We start from the raw sequence: 17,667 nt of genomic DNA, 5'->3' as shown, positions 1-17,667 counted from the left end.
GATAAGCACAAAACAGGATTACAAACACAGGTGCTGCAGAGGGTCGCACCTCACTGCCTTGGTCTCTTGCAGCGCCCCCCTCCAGTTCCTTGCTGAGCTGCCTGAGTCTCCCTGCTGGGTCCATCCACATCATCCCCACCCTCCCTGCTCTGCCCCAGGGGCTCTGGCAAATCTCAGGAGCCGGGACAGAGGTGTCCAGTATACTCATCTACCAAGGTGAGTGAGGGAGGCCTGGCCCCGCCCCCTCCCTGCTACCTGACTGCTCCCTCCTCCCCAGGCATTTGGCAGGTGCAGCCTAGTACCCTTTCATGATCCTTCCTCTGTCTGTCCCCATTTCCCAAGAATCAAAGTAGAGGAGCAGAGCTCCCAAGGGGGTCTGGGTGAGGGACCCACTGAATGGCTGTGTGGCCTTCAGGTGTCACTTTTCCTCACTAAGCCTTCTGTTTTTCCTTCTTTTCCCCACACTATTAAACATTATTATGTTTTTAAACTACATCAATACATATGCATTAAAAAGCCAAACAATAAGAGATGCTTATAAGGATCACTGAGTCTCTCCCTCACTCTTTTAGTAAAACCCTGTGAGCAGTTTGGTGTGCATCCTTGCACAGCTTTCTCTGAATTACCTTGTTTCGTGATTAGTAAAATGATCCATTCTGTCGGCCACAATGATGGGCTGTGAATCGCCCAAGGGAAGGCATGTTTGGCTCTCAGAGATGGGAGAGAGAATGAGGCCAGGGGTACACTTCCACTCAGTTGAAGAGCATCCTTTGAAGGTCGCATTGCCAATTTATGTATACGCACAGGTTCCCCAGAAGCAAGGGGACATTTGGGGCATCTAGGAAAATGAACGCTGACCTAAGCTCTCTCTGAGCTAATTGTGTCCGTTTCACAGATGGGGAAACCAAGGTTTCAGGCGCTAGATGTCACTCCAGAGCTTTTTCTTCAACTCCATCCTGAAATGTTGTCCTTTGAAAGTTCTCTTTTCCTCTCCCCAGACTCCCAAGCCCCACAGGCTGATCTGAGGTGGGGTGACTCAGTTGGGTTCCTGGATGGGCATCTGGTTGTTCTTATATTCCCTTCCTACCTAATGTAGGCGAGATGCCCCAAGCACCCCCTTCCAGCAGCCCAGCTATCCCCAGCCTCCCGAAGTCCCCAGACCGGCCTGGCTCCACCAGCCCCTTCGCCCCGGCTGCAGCTGACCTTCCCAGCATGCCGGAGCCAGCCCTGACCTCCCGTGCAAACACAACAGGTAAGGGGCTCAGGGCCTGTGAGAGGCACTGGAAGCAGGATTCAGGCCCCGGGGAGAAGAATTGCTGCAGATGATCACGCCCACACCCAGCTGCCTGCGGGGACAAGCGGGCTGAGTTTATGTAAACAGGGCTGGGAGGGTGTCCAGGAAGTGGAGGGCCTGGGAGGGTGGACGGGGGGGGGGGGGGGGGGGGGGGACACACGACAGCTGGAGAATCCATGTCCCACCTAAACCAGGCCACCAGCCTTTACCAGCTTCTCACCCGGCAGGAAAGCCCAGTGTGGCCAGATCTTCTGAATTGTCAGCAGGATCTGGAAATCTTGATTTTTTACATATTGTGATTTTTAAAAACATTGGCGAAAATGTTTAAAAGTACAGTAAAGCTGGCCAAAGGAAGACATCTTTGAGCAGGATACAACCTCAAGTCCCCATCTTGTGATACCCCCTTGCCCCCCAGCCCTTGTGGGCTCTACCTTCTGCATGTTTCTGCATACTCAGAGTACTGAATGCCTCAGAGGGAGGAAGACCCTAGCGTACTCCTCCCCCTAATTCTGACACCGTCTTCTTCGTCTCCAGAGGATGAGATGTCCCCCACCAAATGCCGGGCAGCTCGCAAGGTCTCCAGCAAGCTTCCAAAATATCCTGGTGAGTGGTAGCAGGGTCCCTCTGCCCTGGGAGTTGAGGACAGGAGCCCAAATCTGGCTTTACTTCACTCATTCACTCAACATTTATTCAACTGCTAATGTTGGCATGCTCATTCATTCATTCACTCATTCACTCATTTGATTCTGCCATCATATCAGCATTCATTCTGGCACTCAAACTTAAGTAATACTTATTGAGGACCTACCCCTCAATAAGCCCACACTAGTGCTGCATCTTGTTTGCAAGGTTGAGAGAATGAATGAAAGAAGAGTGGGTGACTGAGTGAGGGGATGGAAGGAGTTGATGATGAGTATAGGATAGAAGGTGAGAATGGAAGAGCAAATAGTGAATAGCCAAGTTAGTTAAGTGCTTACTCTGTCCCAAGTACTCTTCTATATTAAATCATTAACATCACAAACAACCCTTATATCACCCCCCATTTTACAGAGGAGGAAACTGAGGCATAGCAGGTATATAACATGCTCAAGATACACTAATAAGTGGTGGAGCTGGGATTTGAACCAGACACCTGGATTTCACAATCTTAACTCTTAACACCCCACCAATGTCCTCCCTATTGTGAGTGAGTAAAGAAGGAGGTTAGGGAGTAAATGAAGGAGTGGAAAGGTAAATGAGTGAGAAGATGAGGGAATGAATGGGTGTGGGAATGAATGAGTATTTGGGTAACAACGAGGCAGCTAATAAAGAAGGTAGTTGGTAAAGATTGTGTGGAGTATGAATGAAGAAGCTAGTGATGGTGGCCAGGCTGGCCTCTTGGCTGCCCTCCTGGTGGCCATTCCTGCTACTAGCATCCTCCCCTCACCCCACACACCCCTTGGCTTTGCAGAGTGTGTGGAGCAGTTTTGCCGTTCACTACGGGACAAGTACCAGGCCAAGCCCGCGGGCCCGGAAGACATCCTGGTGGAGGTGGACTTGATGAGGGCCCGGCTGGAGAGGAGCAGCAGCAAGAGCCTGGAGAGGGAACTGGTCATCCTGGACTGGGCAGAGCAGCAGCCAGCCCGCGAGGGTCTGGCTGGGGTGCTGCTTGCTGCTAGTGACTGCCGGCGGCTGCGTGAGACACAGGTGATTGCTGTGCTGGGCAAGGCAGGACAGGGGAAGAGCCACTGGGCCCGGGCAGTGAGCCGGGCCTGGGCCTGTGGCCAGCTGCCACAGTACGACTTCGTCTTCTACCTGCCCTGCCGCTGTTTGGACCGACCAGGGGACACCTACCGCCTGCAGGATCTGCTCTTCTCCCTGGGCCCGCAGCCACTGCCGGGGGACAGTGAGGTCTTTGGTCACATCCTGAGGAGGCCTGACCGCCTCCTGCTCATCCTGGATGCCTTTGAGGAGCTCGAAGCCCAAGACGGCCTCCTGCCCAGTACATGTGGACCCATGTCGGCGGCGGAGCCCAGCTCCCTCCGAGGGCTGCTGGCCGGCCTCCTCCAGCGCAAGCTGCTGCGAGGCTGCACCCTGCTGGTCACGGCCCGGTCCCGGGGCCGCCTGGCTCAGAGCCTGAGCAAGGCGGACGCCCTGTTCCAGATGGCCGGCTTCTCGGCCCAGCAGGCTGAGACCTATGTGGAGCGCTACTTTGAACATTTGGGGGCCACTCACCAGCAGGAAAGAGCCGTGGCGCTCCTCCGGGGCCAGCCCCTTCTTCTCAGTCACAGCCACAGTCCCACTGTGTGCCGGGCCGTGTGCCAGCTCTCGGAGGCCCTCCTGGAGCTGGGAGAGGAGGCCGAGCTGCCTTCCACACTTACGGGACTCTATGTTGGTCTCCTAGGCCCAGCGGTCCGTGACAGCCCCCCTGGGGCCCTGGAGACCCTGGCCAGGCTGGCCTGGGAGCTGGGCCGGAGACACCACAGCGCCCTGCGGGAGGACCAGCTCCCAGAGAAGGTGAGGGCCTGGGCTGTGGCCAAAGGCTTGGTGCAGCCTTGCCCTGGGGCTCCAGAGAATGAGCTGGCCTTCCCCAGCTTCCTCCTGCAGTGCTTCCTGGCGGCCCTGTGGCTGGCCCTGAGCAGTGAGATCAAGGACAAGGAGCTGCCGCAGTACTTGGCACTGACCCCGAGGAAGAAGAGGCCCTATGACAACTGGCTGGAGGGCATGCCGCGCTTTCTGGCCGGGCTGGTCTTCCAGCCTCATGCCCGCTGCCTGGGAGCCCTGGCCGGGCCGGTGGTGGCCAGTGTGGTGGATGGGAAGCAGAAGGCGCTCACCAAGTACCTGAAGCGGCTGCAGCCAGGGTTGCTGCAGGCCAGGCGGCTGCTGGAGCTGCTACATTGTACTCACGAGGCATTGGACGCTGGCCTTTGGCAGCATGTGGTACAGGGGCTCCCCGCCAACCTCTCCTTCCTGGGTACCCGGCTCACACCTCCGGACACCCACATCCTGGGCAGGACCTTGGAGACAGCGGGCCGTGACTTTTCCCTGGACCTCCGCAGGACTGGCATTGACCCCTCTGGACTCAGGAGTCTCGTGGGACTCAGCTGTGTCACCCAGTTCAGGTGGGGTCAGGGGATAGGGAGGCGGCTTCTTTGCATTGAGCACCTGCTGTGGTCTTGCTCCCATGCTGAGTTCATGCTGTGGGGTCTCCTGTAGTACGCACAGCAGCCAGGGGCGGGGTGGGGAGACGGGCAGAGTGATTCCCTCCATTATTAAGATGAAGCTGAAGTTCAGAGAGGACCAGCAGTTTGCCAAGATCATCCATACACCCAGTGAGGGACAGCTTCATTCTTTCAACCAATATTTGAAGGTGCCCATAGGCCAGGCACTGGGCCGTGTCTAGAATCTAAGACTGATTGAGGTTCATATTTGTTTTCTCTCCACCCCTGATCAAGCCACCATTCTGTCATGATTGGATTAAAGCCACAGCCTTCCCTCAACTTCCCTACTTCCATCCATTCTCTCCTCTTCCACTTCACTATATTTAACCATCAGAGCAGTCTTCCCAGAACTTGAATCTGGTCATACTTACAACTCTTTAAAAGCATCCCAATACCTTCAGAATGAAGTTTAAATTCATGAAATTGGCTCATTTAAATCCTTCTGTGATCTGTTTCATCACTTCAGCCTAATGTCTAGAGACTCCCTCCCACCTTACCCATAAATAATAGACTTTACCCAAGCTGTAAGGTCCTACATCATTGTAGTGGTTCAATCAAGAATTTAGCACTGAGATTCCTAGTAGTCAAAGCAAAAAGGGAAACAAAACCACTCAGAGATTTGGAAAAAAAAATTAGTAAGGGTTGGAGTGGTCATTGAGGCTTTCTGGAGGAGGTAGGGGTTAAGCTGAGAGAGGAAAGTATCTGAATACGTAGGAGGTCCCTTCATGAAGCTGCCCCTTCATTATGGTCTAGCCCTGTCACTGTGCATGGGTCTGAGGCCTTCCCTCCACAGGGCTGCCTTGAGTGACACGGTGGGGCTGTGGGAGTCCCTACAACAGCATGGGGAGACCAAGCTACTCCAGGCGGTGGAAGAGAAGTTCACTATTGAGCCTTTCAAAGCCAGTTCCATAAAGGACGTGGAAGACCTGGGCAACCTTGTGCAGATCCAGAGGTGAGGGGGAAGGGGAGGGAGGTGGTCCAGGCCATGCAAGTGGAAGACCTATAGGACCCGAGATCAAGTTTGCCACTAGCACTTCCTAGGCATCCTCTCCTTTGGGACATCCCGGGCCCTCGCCCTGGGCCACAGCTACCAGAATCTCTCAGTGCAGAGCCCCGAGAACTTTCACTTGGCCCCGTACAAAACTCGCCATCATGTACCTCATTCTCTCAGCTAAAGCCAGGGATGTGCGTACTCTTCTTTGCTAAGAGATTTAAAAAAAATTTTTTTAAATATATCCTATTGATTTTCCACAGAGAGGAAGGGAGAGGGACAGAGAGCTAGAAACATTGAGAGAGAAACATCGATGAGAGAGAAACATCGATCAGCTGCCTCCTGCACACTCCCCACCGGGGATGTGCCCGCAACCAAAGGTACATGCCCTTGGCCAGAATCGAACCTGAGACCATTCAGTCCGCAGGCTGACGTCTATCCACTGAGCCAAACCGGCTAGTGCTTTGCTAAGAGATTTTAATAAGCTGAGCTGCCTTCTACAGCCGATAACAGAAGGGACACCTCCGGCTGCCTTTCAAGGCAGCCAGGACCAGTATCGTACCCATTTTATAGAGAGCAGCGCTCTAAAGTCCAGAGAGCAGAGGAAACTTGGCCACAGGACAACTGCCTTCATTCATGCCATCATCATGCATTGTCTGAGCACATACTCCGTGCTGCCTGGGATGGGTCTGGGAAGTGCCCACTCTGGGCTTTGCCGTGGCACACACAGTAATGCCTTAATAATGTCCTGTCTCAGGTTTTTCTTTTTAATAGGGGGCATCTGTAGCCACAAGAAAGGCAATCTTTGGGGGGAATTTTGGGCATTGGGGCAGGCATCTTAGGACACATAGATAGGGGCTCAGCAACAGGCAGAGAGCTTGCTCCCGCCTAACATTGTCCCTTCTCTCCAGGACAAGAAGTTCCTCAGAAGACATAGCCGGGGAACTCCCCGCCATTCGGGACCTAAAGAAGCTGGAGTTTGCGTAAGCAAAGGGGTGGATTGTCTCGGGTTCCCACGGGATTTCTTCTCCAGCATTAGCTGGGCTTGTGCCACCAGAATGGAGATGGGTCCCCAGAATTATTCTTACCCTCTCACCCCACCCCTCTGGAAACTAGCTTCTAACAGCTGGGGCTTGGCCCTTCTGGGCTCATTTCCTGGCAAACATGCTTATTTGAATTCACTCATTCAACAGACCTGCTCAGGTGAACAAGGCCACTGTCCTCAATGAGCTTGCAGCCTAGTGTAAAGAGACCATTGCCACCTGCTGAAATAAGTGGCAGCAAACTCCAGGATTGTGAGAGTGCAGATGTGGGGGAGGCCAGGGGACTTCCTGGAGGAGGTGATTAAAGCAATAAACCTTGAGAAAGGAGTGGGCATGATCATGTGGGGAGGCCACACAGGGCAGAGGTATTGTTATTACCTCCCCATTGTACAGATGCAAACACTGAGGCCTAGAGAATGTAAATTGCTTGTGCAGAGTCACAAAAGTCAGTGTAGCCTGGCTCTTGCTCCAACAAAGGAAAAAGCTAAATTCGTGTTTGGTCCTTGTAAGGGAATCTAAAATCATCTAACGATTAGGAAGGACTTATTAAACACCTACAGTGTACTCAGCGCATCTTATATATAATTTCACTAATTTCAAGAGCTACTCTGGGAGATAGTCATTATCTTTCCCATTTTACAGATGAGGAAACTGAGACCCAGTGAGGTTGAGTAACTTGCCCAAGGTTCCCAGCTGGCCACCCACAAGCTGTCTGCTTCTCCTGGTCACTGCTCCCCCTGCGCCCAGAAAAAAAAAGGGGGGGTTTCTTGTTTCAATCAGAGACAAGTTGCTAAGTTTGTGCAGAGATAAAAATATTGTTGAAAAGAGGAAATGTATGAAAACAATCACCAAGGGCTCCTCTAGCTTTGAATTATTTTCAGCTTAAAAAGCCCCTAGTTCAAGATCGGAACTGTGCTTGCGGGGAACAGCAGCCATGGGGTGGAACAGCCCAGAACCAGGACACAGGCCACCTGGAGGCCGGAAGCCCTGAGCAGTTCTGAGGAAAGAAGGAAGGAAGGAAGAAAAAAATATTCTGGGCGCATGACTGGCAGCCACTGTTCCAGGCACACTGTAGGCCTCACCTACCCACAGAGGTCAGACTCTTGAGGTCTGAAAGTCCTGCAGAGGCTCTGCCTTGTAGACAGGGTTCTTCTCTGATTCAGCACTCACTTACCTCTTCACCTGACCTCCTACACTCCCTCCCTTGCTCACTCCACTCCAGTCACATGGGTCTCCTTGCTGGTTTTCAACCTTTCTAAGCACGGCCCAGCCTCTGGGTCTTGGCATTGGCTGTGCCTTCTGCCCAGGACACTCTTCCCCAGATAGCTATATGGCCGGCGCCCTCACTGCCTTCTAGTTCTCACTGAGCGAGGCCTTTTCTGACCCCCATTTTTTTCTTAATTGATTACTGACCCCATTTTTAAAAGTAAAATTCCATCCCACATCATGTATTGTCACCCACACCAAATAGTATACCAATATTTTTTCATTGATTTCAGAGAGGAAGGGAGAGGGAGAGAGAAATAAAACATTAATGATGAATCATTGATTGGCTGCCTCCCGCACGCCCCCTGCTGGGGACTCCAACCCTGACCTTCTGGTCCATAGGTCAACACCCAACCACTGAGCCACTCCTGAGGGACATAACCAATATCTTTGATTATCTGTCTTACCCACTGAATGTCAGCTCCACAAGGGCAGGGATTTTTGCCTGATTTGTTCACGGCTGTCTCCATGGCGGGCTGTATCGGCCTGGCACCCAGGAGGCCAATAATCAATATTTGATGAATGAATCCCTTAATCCTAAAAACCTCAGAAGTTAGAGCTAAATTTTAGGAGACTGAGGTGCAGAGGCGAAAGGATTTGCCCCAAAGGCCCCAGGGAAGGGAAGCGGCAGGTCCTCGGCTCAAATCAGATTCTGGACTCCTATCTCGGAGACTAGTGGTTCCCAAACTTTGGGGTTTCAAAGACACAATATTTCAGAGTGAATCTGAGTGGCTCTGTGCAGTTACCATCTTAATTTTTATCAAGTATAATTCATTCAAACAAGCAAATAACCCCTGCTGGCACCATCGTTTTATCAAAGAACGAACATTTTAATGGCAAAAAAGTCCAAAGAACATAATTTCAGAATAAAGGACCGTTCTATGTTTACCATATCTTAAAACAAAGCAGCCCTCCATTGTCTTTATTTTTCTCATTCTCTCAAAGTCTAGTCTAAATGACCATCCAGTCTAGGTGGCCTCCGTGAGTTAGTTAACCTCTCTGTGCCTCCAGCTCCCACCTGTAAAATGGGGACAAGAATTGCTCTTAGCTCAGAGTCATTGTGGAATTCAATGAGATCTAGTCTGAGTGAAGGACACGCTGTGTTCCTGGCACATAATAAGAGCTCAAGAAACTCTTCTGTTTGTTATTAAAGTGGAAATAAGCAAACCATCTTTCTTGGGACTGGTAGTGGTCCTCAAGTCAGCATTTGGGAACCAGGCCAGGGCAGGAGAAGAGTGCATGTAGATGTAGGCAGGAGTGAGAACCCACCCAGATGAAAGGTGGGGAGCCCCCAGGTGGCCACTTGAGGGGCTTTGAAATCTTAGAGCAGATTTGGGGTCCCACTTGATGGGACTAGGGGGAGGAAAGTCAGGGTAGGGGAGGAGGCCTCAGACGGGCCTGCCTTCTGTGCCTTGTCTGTACCCCACCCTGAGGCTGAATTGAGGGACCATGACTATTTCAGGGACTTACCTCTGCTCTTTGCTTCCTAGGCTGGGCCCTGTCGCGGGCCCCCAGGCTTTCCCCAAACTGGTGAGGATCCTGGAGGCCTTCTCCTCCCTCCAGCATCTGGAGTGAGTACAGACCCCAGAGCCACCTGAGACTCAGGCTTTGGAGCCCCCAAACCCTGCCCCTGTTTGTGTGAGTTTGTGTCTCTTTGTCCTGCTGCTTCCTTTATGGAGCTGGTGTGAGTGACCAGATGACCCCACTGTAGGGACGTGACAACAGATGGCAATTCCCCCCCCACCTTTTTTTAAGTCAAAACCTTTTATGACCTTTGAAACTCTTCCCCTCACGTGTTGCTCCCAGCAGTCCACAGAGAAGCAGGGTCAGAGAGCAGGATCCCACGGGTATAATCGAGGCCCAAGAGGTTGCCAGGAAGTTGCCCAAACTTGTGAGGGCTCCCAGGAAGCAAAATAAGGATTTGGGTCCGTTGAGAACTACAACCTTGTCGCCTGGCTGGCTGATTGGTGCCCCTGGGTGATGAAGACTCCCTCTCAAAAGCTCAGGAGCAGATAGATATCTGCTCTGGTGTGTCCAGGGGTGGGGGATGGGAGGAGGCCCCAGATGGGTTGGAGGGAGGGGAAAGGTCAGGTGACTTCCCTGGCTGATGGCCCCCCCATCTGATTTCACCTGCAGCCTGGACTCGCTGAGCGAGAACAAGATTGGGGATGAGGGTGTCTCGCAGCTTTCAGCCACCTTCCCTCGGCTGAAGGCCCTGGAAACGCTCAAGTAAGTGGGCTGGGCCTGCCCTTCTTGCTCCATTTTCCCTCAAGGCGGGCTGGCTTTTTTATTCTTTCATTCACTTATCCATCCTCCAGTCATTGATCCACATAATCATTCATCCATCCATTCCTTCATTCGTCCTTTCACTCATTCATTCCTTTATGTAATCATTCATGCATCCAATCATTTCTTAATTTAATCAACAAATATTTAAGGAGCTCCTAATGTGTGCAGGCTCCATTCTAGGCCCCAGAGATCCAGCTTTAAACAAAATAAGCAACATCCCTGACCTCAAGAGTCTTCTAGTGAGAAGACACAATAAACAAGCAAACAAACAAATAAAGCCATAATTATAAAGTATACTAGAGGCCCCGTGCATGAAAATTCATGCACTGGCGGTGGGGGGAGGGAGTCCCTCAGCCCTGTCTGAGCCCTCTCGCAGTCCAGGACCCCACGGGGGATGTCCACCTGCCGGCTTAGGCCTGCTCCCTGGAGGATCAGGCCTAAGCTGGCAGTCAGACATCCCTCTGGTAGCCTGGGAGCCCTCAGGGAATGTCCATTTGCCAGCTTGGGCCCGCTCCCTGGTGGAACGGGCCTAAGCTGGCAGTCGGACATCCTTAGCACGGCCGAGGAGGCAGGAGAGGCTCCTGCCACCGCCACTGTTCTCACAGCCATCAGCCTGGCTTGTGGCTGAGCGGAGCTCCCCCAGTGGGAGCGCACTGACCACAAGGGGGCAGTTCCTGCATTGAGCATCTGCCCCCTGGTGGTCAGTGCATGTCATAGTGGCCAGTCATTCCTGGTCATTCTGCCATTAGAGTCAATTTGCATATTACCCTTTTATTATATAGGATAGTAATAAAAGTAAACAATGTTTAGTGACAGAAAATTACCCTGGAGGTGAAATAGGATAGATTAGGATTTATCAGTAAAACATTATCAAAATGGTATATTTTTATTTTTTTAAACTATTCTGGGTCCTAGTCAAATGGTTCTAGGTTCAATTCCAGTCAAGGGCACGTACCTTGGTTGCAGGCTCCTCCCTGGACGGGCCCCTGGTCAGGGCTCTTGCAGGAGGCAACCAATTGATGTGCCTCTCTCACATCATTGTTTCTCTCTCTGTCTTTCCCCTTCTCTTCCACTCTTCCTAAAAGTCAATGGAAAAAATATCCTGGGGTGATTAACAACAAAAGCTATTCTGTGCTTTGGGAAATAGGAAATAGATATGATACAAGAAGATCAATATGATATTTTTCTTTTTACTGAACATAGATGGTATCATCAAAATTTATCCACACCCCACCTCATAACCATGATTAGGATGGCCACAGAATTCACCAGAATTCACTTAGGCATTTCCTTGATTATAAGATACTGAGACTTCTCAAAGTAATTTATACTGTTCTAGGTAACACTGTGAGTAAGCCAGATTTCTCTTTTAGTCCTTCCTTCCTTCTCTTCCTTCTTTTCTTTTTTTCTTTTTTTTTTTTTTTCTGGGGTGGGGGGAAATGAAATTGTAAATAAATGGGAGCCTAGATTGGGGAGGGGCTGAAGACTTCTCAAAGGATCCAAGTTTAAATCAGAAGACACACCCACCCCCCCGTGTAAGGGGCTCCCTGCTCCTCCTGGCATCAGCTAAGCCATTCTTTTCTTTTCTCCTCCCTTTTTTCCATCCATCCCTCCCTCTTTTCCCTTCCCCTCTCTTTCCTTCATTTCACTGCCCTACTTAACTTTTTATTGAGCACCTACTATGTGCGTGGCGTTACTCTAAGCACAGCAGGAATACAGTAATGAACAAAAACCAAACCAGGCCCCTTGCCTTGTGGAGCCCACATCCATCAGACAAATAACATGAGCACTTACTTAGTTACAGAGCTGAAAAGTCATCCCAAAGGGCCCTCACCATTTTGACTCAGTGGAGAGTGTAGGCCTGCAGATTGAAGGGTCCCGGGTTCAATTCCGGCCAGGGCCTGGGTTGTGGTCTTGATCCCCAGTGTGGGGCCTGCGGGAGGTAGCCAATCAGTGTTTCTCTCTCATCAGTGATGTTTCTTTCTCTACCTCTCCCTTCCTTTCTGAAATCAATAAAGATTTTTTTTGAAAGTCATTCAAAGGGGATGCTATAAAATCATAAAACAGGCGTGGGCAGGAAAGCACTCTCTCTTGTGCGTCCCTACCCCCATCATCCCACTCAGCCACAGGGCCTAGCAGTATCTTTTTATTTATTAAGAGTTACCACCAGTCTACCCACGTGCCCTTCACAGTTGATGACCCACCGCTCTCCTTGAGGTCATTGTCCTGTCTTAGCTGCTCTGGGCCACCCTGTGCAGAAGCGAGTTTCTCAGTTCTGTCCCAGGGAAGGCAGGTAGTGGGGAGGGATGTACAAGGTTGGCCCTCTTGCTGTGTCCCTGCAGCTTGTCCCAGAACAACATTACGGATGTGGGCGCCTGCAAGCTCGCCAAGGCCCTGCCCTCACTGGCTGCATCCCTCCTCAGGCTGAGGTGAGTGGGGCCCTGCTGAGCTGGTGGGCCGGGGGAGGGCAGAGAGCCCCCTTTGTATCAGCTGCAAAGTCCCACACTGGGACCCTGGAGGCAGTCACTGCAGCACTGCAGGCTGTTCTGCTGTGTCAGAGTTGCACAACTTGCAGGGGCGGGGGAGGGGGGCGGAGGGAATGGGGGGTGGTGGTGGTGGTATCCATCTAAAATCCAATATCGTGCTCGCTTCGGCAGCACATATACTAAAATCCAATATGAACACACACCCCTGGTTGGGCAATGCCTCTGTTTCTTCATCTGGAAAATGGGTACCATCCCAATGCCCTATGGAAAGCCCTTGATGCAGTGCTGGGCCCCAGGGCACAATAAATATTGATTCTCTTCTCCCAGGGGATGGAGGACTGAGCTTTCTCTAGAGCCTTTTTATTTTATTTTATTTCAGAGAGAGGAAGGGAGAGGGAGAGAAAGAAACATCAATGATGAGAGAGAATCATTGATCAGCTGCCTCCTGCATGAATCCTACTGGGGATCAAGCCCGAAACCCAGGCACGTAACCTGACAGGAATTGAACTGTGACCTCCTGGATCATAGGTCCACACTCAACCACTGAGCCACAGGGGCAAGAGGGGTGTTGATTTCTAGAAGGCTGACCACCCTCAGCCTTGGCTGGCTCTTCTCACTCATACACCAGCCAGTGCCTATACTGCCACCTTCTGGTGGTCCTTGGCAGAGCACCTCTTGCTTTTGATTTCTTCCAGCCTGAACCCTAGTGAGGGACTGAGAGCTTGGACCAGAGCCCCAGTCATTCAGCTCAGCATTGCCAGCTGTCCTCCCTCACCAGGCTGGGAGGAATTCCCTCTCCTTCCCCAGCCCTCAGCCCATGCCAAGGACAGCCAGAGTCAAATTTCCAGGGGAGATGGCATCTGGTTCGTCGAGTTACCGAAGTATCCATTCTTTATCCTTCCGTTCAGGACCACTGGGTACAGCTGTATAGGTTGTGTACTGTGCAATTCCTAGTCTGTGTGATTGGCACCCTATAGAGTTGTGCAGGGCATCTAATATTCTCTCACATCAACCATGGGCCAGCCTGTGCTAGGAGCTAGAGATACAACTACGAGCAAAACAGGTGTGGTTCTTGCTTTCAAGTTTCTTACATAAGCAAGTAAGCATATGCATAAATAAAATAGTGATTTATGCTGGGAAGGAAACTAACGAGGCCCAGGAGTTACAACAGGGAATATTGAGTTCACCAGAGAGGTCAGGAAACCTCTGAAGAGGTGACCATCCCCCGTCCATGGGCCGCTTTAGGAGAAAAGCATTCCAAAAAGAGGAAACAGCAGATCCAAAGGCTCGAGGTAGGAAAGAAGTTGGGTCTTTGAGCGCCAGGAGGTCCCCTGTGGTTGGATATAGTGAATGAGGGACAGAGGCTGGGTGATAAGGTGGGAGAGGCAAGTGGAGGCCAGATCATGCATAGAAGCCCTCGTAGGTGAGGAGGGGGTTTGGAGTTTTTCTCCGGTGAAGGAAGAAGCAGGTGGGGCCTATGGAGGTGACACCTGATCTGACTGATGCTTAAAGAAACCTCATGTCATGGAATCTAAGATGCTATTTGTTGTAAGACATCTTTCAGAGGACAAAACCCCACTGATTGTTACATCCTGATCTCAGTAATATTCAAATCTATGAACATGTGCTTCTTGGCACGAATGAAATATGGGCCTCCTGGGTTCTAAGACCTGCCCCAGACACAGATTGCAAAGGCCCTTGCCTGGTGCCTGTCCTAATCATGACATCAGGGGATGCTGGAGTTTAGCCTGAGCCACTTTGCTGCAGTGTAGACCTGCTGCTTTTACATGCGGCCCCGCAGTGTAGCCCTGAGGCTGTCATGGCAAAGTCATGGCCTTGAGATCAGAACCATGGCAGTAGCTGGCTTGTTAAAAGGATGCTTAGTAATGAGTGTACAGCTTAAGTCAGCCTCAGTGACATCCGTCGTGCTATTTTCAACACTGCAGATGGTGACCGTGACTACACCACAGAAACCTGAGCCAGCCCAGTGACTGGGCTTGTCTCGCCCCTTAACCCTCAGTGCCGGTCAGACCTTCTACAGTAACTCATTTCACCCTCACAACCCATCCTGAGAGGTGAAATAACCGCAGCTAACATTTAGTTCATTCCACATGCTGGGCCGGTTCTATGTTATACCAGCATTAACTCATTTACTCCTCCTCACAGCGACTCCATCATGCCCATTTTATGGAGGAGCAAACTGAGCCACAGAGGAGTTAAGTAATTTGCCCAAGGTCACATAGGCAGCAGATGGCAGAACTGGGATTTGAACTGAAGTCTCAGCATGGAAGCTACCGCTTCTCAGTCCTGCTGCTTCCCTGGACTCACTGTATGACCATGGGAAAGTGGCCTCATCTCTCTGGGCCTCAGTCTGCCCCCTGTAAAGTGGGGCAGTAATCCCAGTGGGGTGCGGATCCCCCTGGGCCCTGACCCCCTGCACCCAGCCCGTGCCTGTCTTCTGTTTCCGGCAGCTTGTACAATAACTGCATCTGTGACGTGGGAGCCAAGAGCCTGGCACACGTGCTTCCGGACATGGAGTCCCTGCGGGTGCTGGAGTGAGTATGGGAACCTGAGCAGTGGGTGGTAGCGCGAGGGCCTGAGGAGATGGGGGTTCCCTCTGGCATCACCGGCAGGAATGGGTTGTGATCTGGTTGTCGAGCATGTGGTGGTGGCCTTGGGCTGGGGCTGAATGGTCCCCAGGGCCAGGCCTCAGGACGGGTTTTTCTCCCCCCAGTGTCCAGTACAACAAGTTCACAGCCGCCGGGGCCCAGCAGCTCGCGGCCAGCCTGAGAAAGTGCCCTGATGTGGAGACACTGGCGTAAGTCTCAGTGGCCCAGCTGGGTGGTTCCGTGAGTCCTGAGCTGAAATCCTGCTCTGCCTGTCACCAACGTGTGGCCTTGGGCAAGCAGGACACGCCACCCCTCTGGCCTCAGCTTCTTCATCTGTAAAAGGGCAGTGGTAATAATATTTGCCCCCAAGCAGTTTTTTGAGGTTTAAATTAGACAAGACTTAAAAAGTTAGAACAGTACTTGGTAAATGAAAATGCTTCATACGTTGGGTTGAACAATACGAAATTGTCTGTATAAACCATGTTGACCTACAAAAACGGCAATTTCATATGGCTCAAACTTTTTATTATAGCACCATGATGTCTAATGTCCGATACTGGTACTTTATACACTTTCAGAGCACATTCATGTACATAAAAACTTACATCTTCTAAGAGGGGTAAGATGGATCATATAGACCCATTTTACAGCTGAGAAGAATAAGGCACAGAGTTTAGCCAATGTTTTTGAGGTCATACAGCCAGTCAGCATCAGAACCAAAGGTCTAAAGAAGGGGTTTTGGGGTTCCTAGGCCTCTGCTGTCCTCATACCCCCACACTGGTCTGGTTTTGCCAGCTGGGAAGTTCCCAAGGTCCCCGGCTGATGAGAGGAGAGATTTGGGAGCTGCCATGTGGGGGGCTCAGGTCACGCTCGCTCCTATAACCTGGCCTCTGTGTCCCATGCCCCACTGCAGGCTGTGGACACCCACCATCCCTTTTGGTGTCCTGGAACACCTGCAGCAGCTGGACTCCCGGATCAGCCTGGGATGACCCCGCTGGGCCTGGGACAAGGTAACTGGGGAGGTTTGTGAGGGGAGCACCACAGGGCCCCTGGGGTCAGCATCCTGGGAAGGCAGAATCCACAAAAAGTGGACAGGACAGCAGGTGGGATGTGGGTGACCACCCCTGGACCATACACCACCTAGGCCAGTGCTGGCGAACCTATGACACGCGTGTAAGAGGTGACACGCGAACTCATTTTTTTGGTTGATTTTTCTTTGTTAAATGGCATTTAAATATATAAAATAAATATCAAAAATATAAGTCTTTGTTTTACTATGGTTGCAAATATCAAAAAATTTCTATAGGTGACATGGCACCAGAGTTAAGTTAGGGTTTTTCAAAATGCTGACACGCCGAGCTCAAAAGGTTCACCATCACTGACCTAGGGCCTCCCTGTCTCTGCGCTGGGCTCGGTGGAGGTGTCCTAAAGGTTTTGTCGCTTGAGCCCTGAGGACCCTCCCTGAGGACCCTCCCTGTGGTCAGGCTTAGAGACTGGGGCCGTCCACATCCCACAGCGTTAGCATTGGGAAGATGTTCCTTCAGGGACTCCCAAACCCTGTGTGCTGCTGTGTCAGCCTGTTGGTAGCCCCATGTCTCCGATCGTCCTGATCGGAACTTGCTCTGTGCGTTCCCTGCCTCTCACTGGCAGATGACTGTCCTCCCACCTCCCTGCTCCTCCAACCTGTGCGGTCCCCCTCCAAACCCTCTGCCACGTCCTCCCTTCCCACCATCCCTTCTGTCCCCAGTCTCGACAACACTCTCTCCACGTGTCCTAAAGCTTCCTGACCTACCCCTTCTCTAGACCCCTCACCGACCCTTCTCCGAGGACACGGACCACGCTGGACCTTGAACTGGTTATCTGTGGACACGGCTCTTCTCAGGTCATATCCTACGAGCCTCAGGGTCCCGGCACCCAGCCCTGCCGGCTACGGAAAGGACCCATGGCCTGCTACCCGGACAGACCCAGGCCCGGCTCCAGGCTCCTTCGGGGCCCAAGTTGACGCCAGCCCTACACAGCTGCTGCAGCCCTGGCAGACAGGTGGGTGCCTGGTGGCAGCTGCCATCCACCCAGGAGCCCTGGCGCATTTTCTATGGGACACTCCGGAAGTCGCGGCCAGGCCAGAGAGAGGAACTGAGGCAGCACGTCTCCGCCTCCGCAGGGCCCCGCCAGGCTGCGGAGAAAGCATTTCTCCAGGCTGCTGTCCTAACAGGGCACGCTCGGCGCTTTGAGGGTCCCAGACGGGAACCGGATCCAAGCTGCGACTGACTCTGAGGCAGCTGCTCTCTGTCTGTGGGACTCACTGTTTGCACAGAACTTGTTGGCCGAGGCCCAAGCCAGGCCAGGCCAGGCCAGACGCACTGGACCTTAGCTGGAAGCAACTGATGGTACACTAATGGAGGGGCGGGCGGGGGCCGACTGGAGCCATGCCTGCCTTTTGCCTTCGTTTGTGCCTCTTCACTACATTATAAATGACTCATTCAACCCCA

General features: G+C 52.0%; 1 protein-coding gene across 6 annotated transcripts in view; it reads left to right on the top strand.

The window, feature by feature from the left end:
• The window catches only part of CIITA (class II major histocompatibility complex transactivator), a 54,247-nt gene extending 36,580 nt beyond the window's left edge, over positions 1-17,667 (top strand). For 4 of the 6 annotated variants that reach the window (XM_070412979.1, XM_070412982.1, XM_070412978.1 and 1 more), the window contains 13 exons: positions 73-216; positions 1,097-1,252; positions 1,829-1,897; positions 2,745-4,395; positions 5,288-5,446; positions 6,397-6,468; positions 9,285-9,365; positions 9,931-10,023; positions 12,426-12,512; positions 15,041-15,124; positions 15,304-15,387; positions 16,092-16,188; positions 16,982-17,667. In XM_070412979.1, the coding sequence (XP_070269080.1) occupies positions 73-216; positions 1,097-1,252; positions 1,829-1,897; positions 2,745-4,395; positions 5,288-5,446; positions 6,397-6,468; positions 9,285-9,365; positions 9,931-10,023; positions 12,426-12,512; positions 15,041-15,124; positions 15,304-15,387; positions 16,092-16,167 (2,756 nt within the window). In that variant the 3' untranslated portion in view covers positions 16,168-16,188; positions 16,982-17,667. Of the gene's footprint in view, positions 1-72; positions 217-1,096; positions 1,253-1,828; positions 1,898-2,744; positions 4,396-5,247; positions 5,447-6,396; positions 6,469-9,284; positions 9,366-9,930; positions 10,024-12,425; positions 12,513-15,040; positions 15,125-15,303; positions 15,388-16,091; positions 16,189-16,981 lie in introns of those variants that run through there. The other 2 variants (XM_070412980.1, XM_070412984.1) reach the window with 2 other exon arrangements.

Source organism: Myotis yumanensis, unplaced genomic scaffold (genome assembly GCF_028538775.1).
Source record: "Myotis yumanensis isolate MYYU_CA2020_CCGP unplaced genomic scaffold, mMyoYum1.0.hap1 SCAF_4, whole genome shotgun sequence".
Classification (NCBI taxonomy): Eukaryota; Metazoa; Chordata; class Mammalia; order Chiroptera; family Vespertilionidae; genus Myotis; species Myotis yumanensis.
This window is presented reverse-complemented; position numbering and strand designations above follow the sequence as displayed.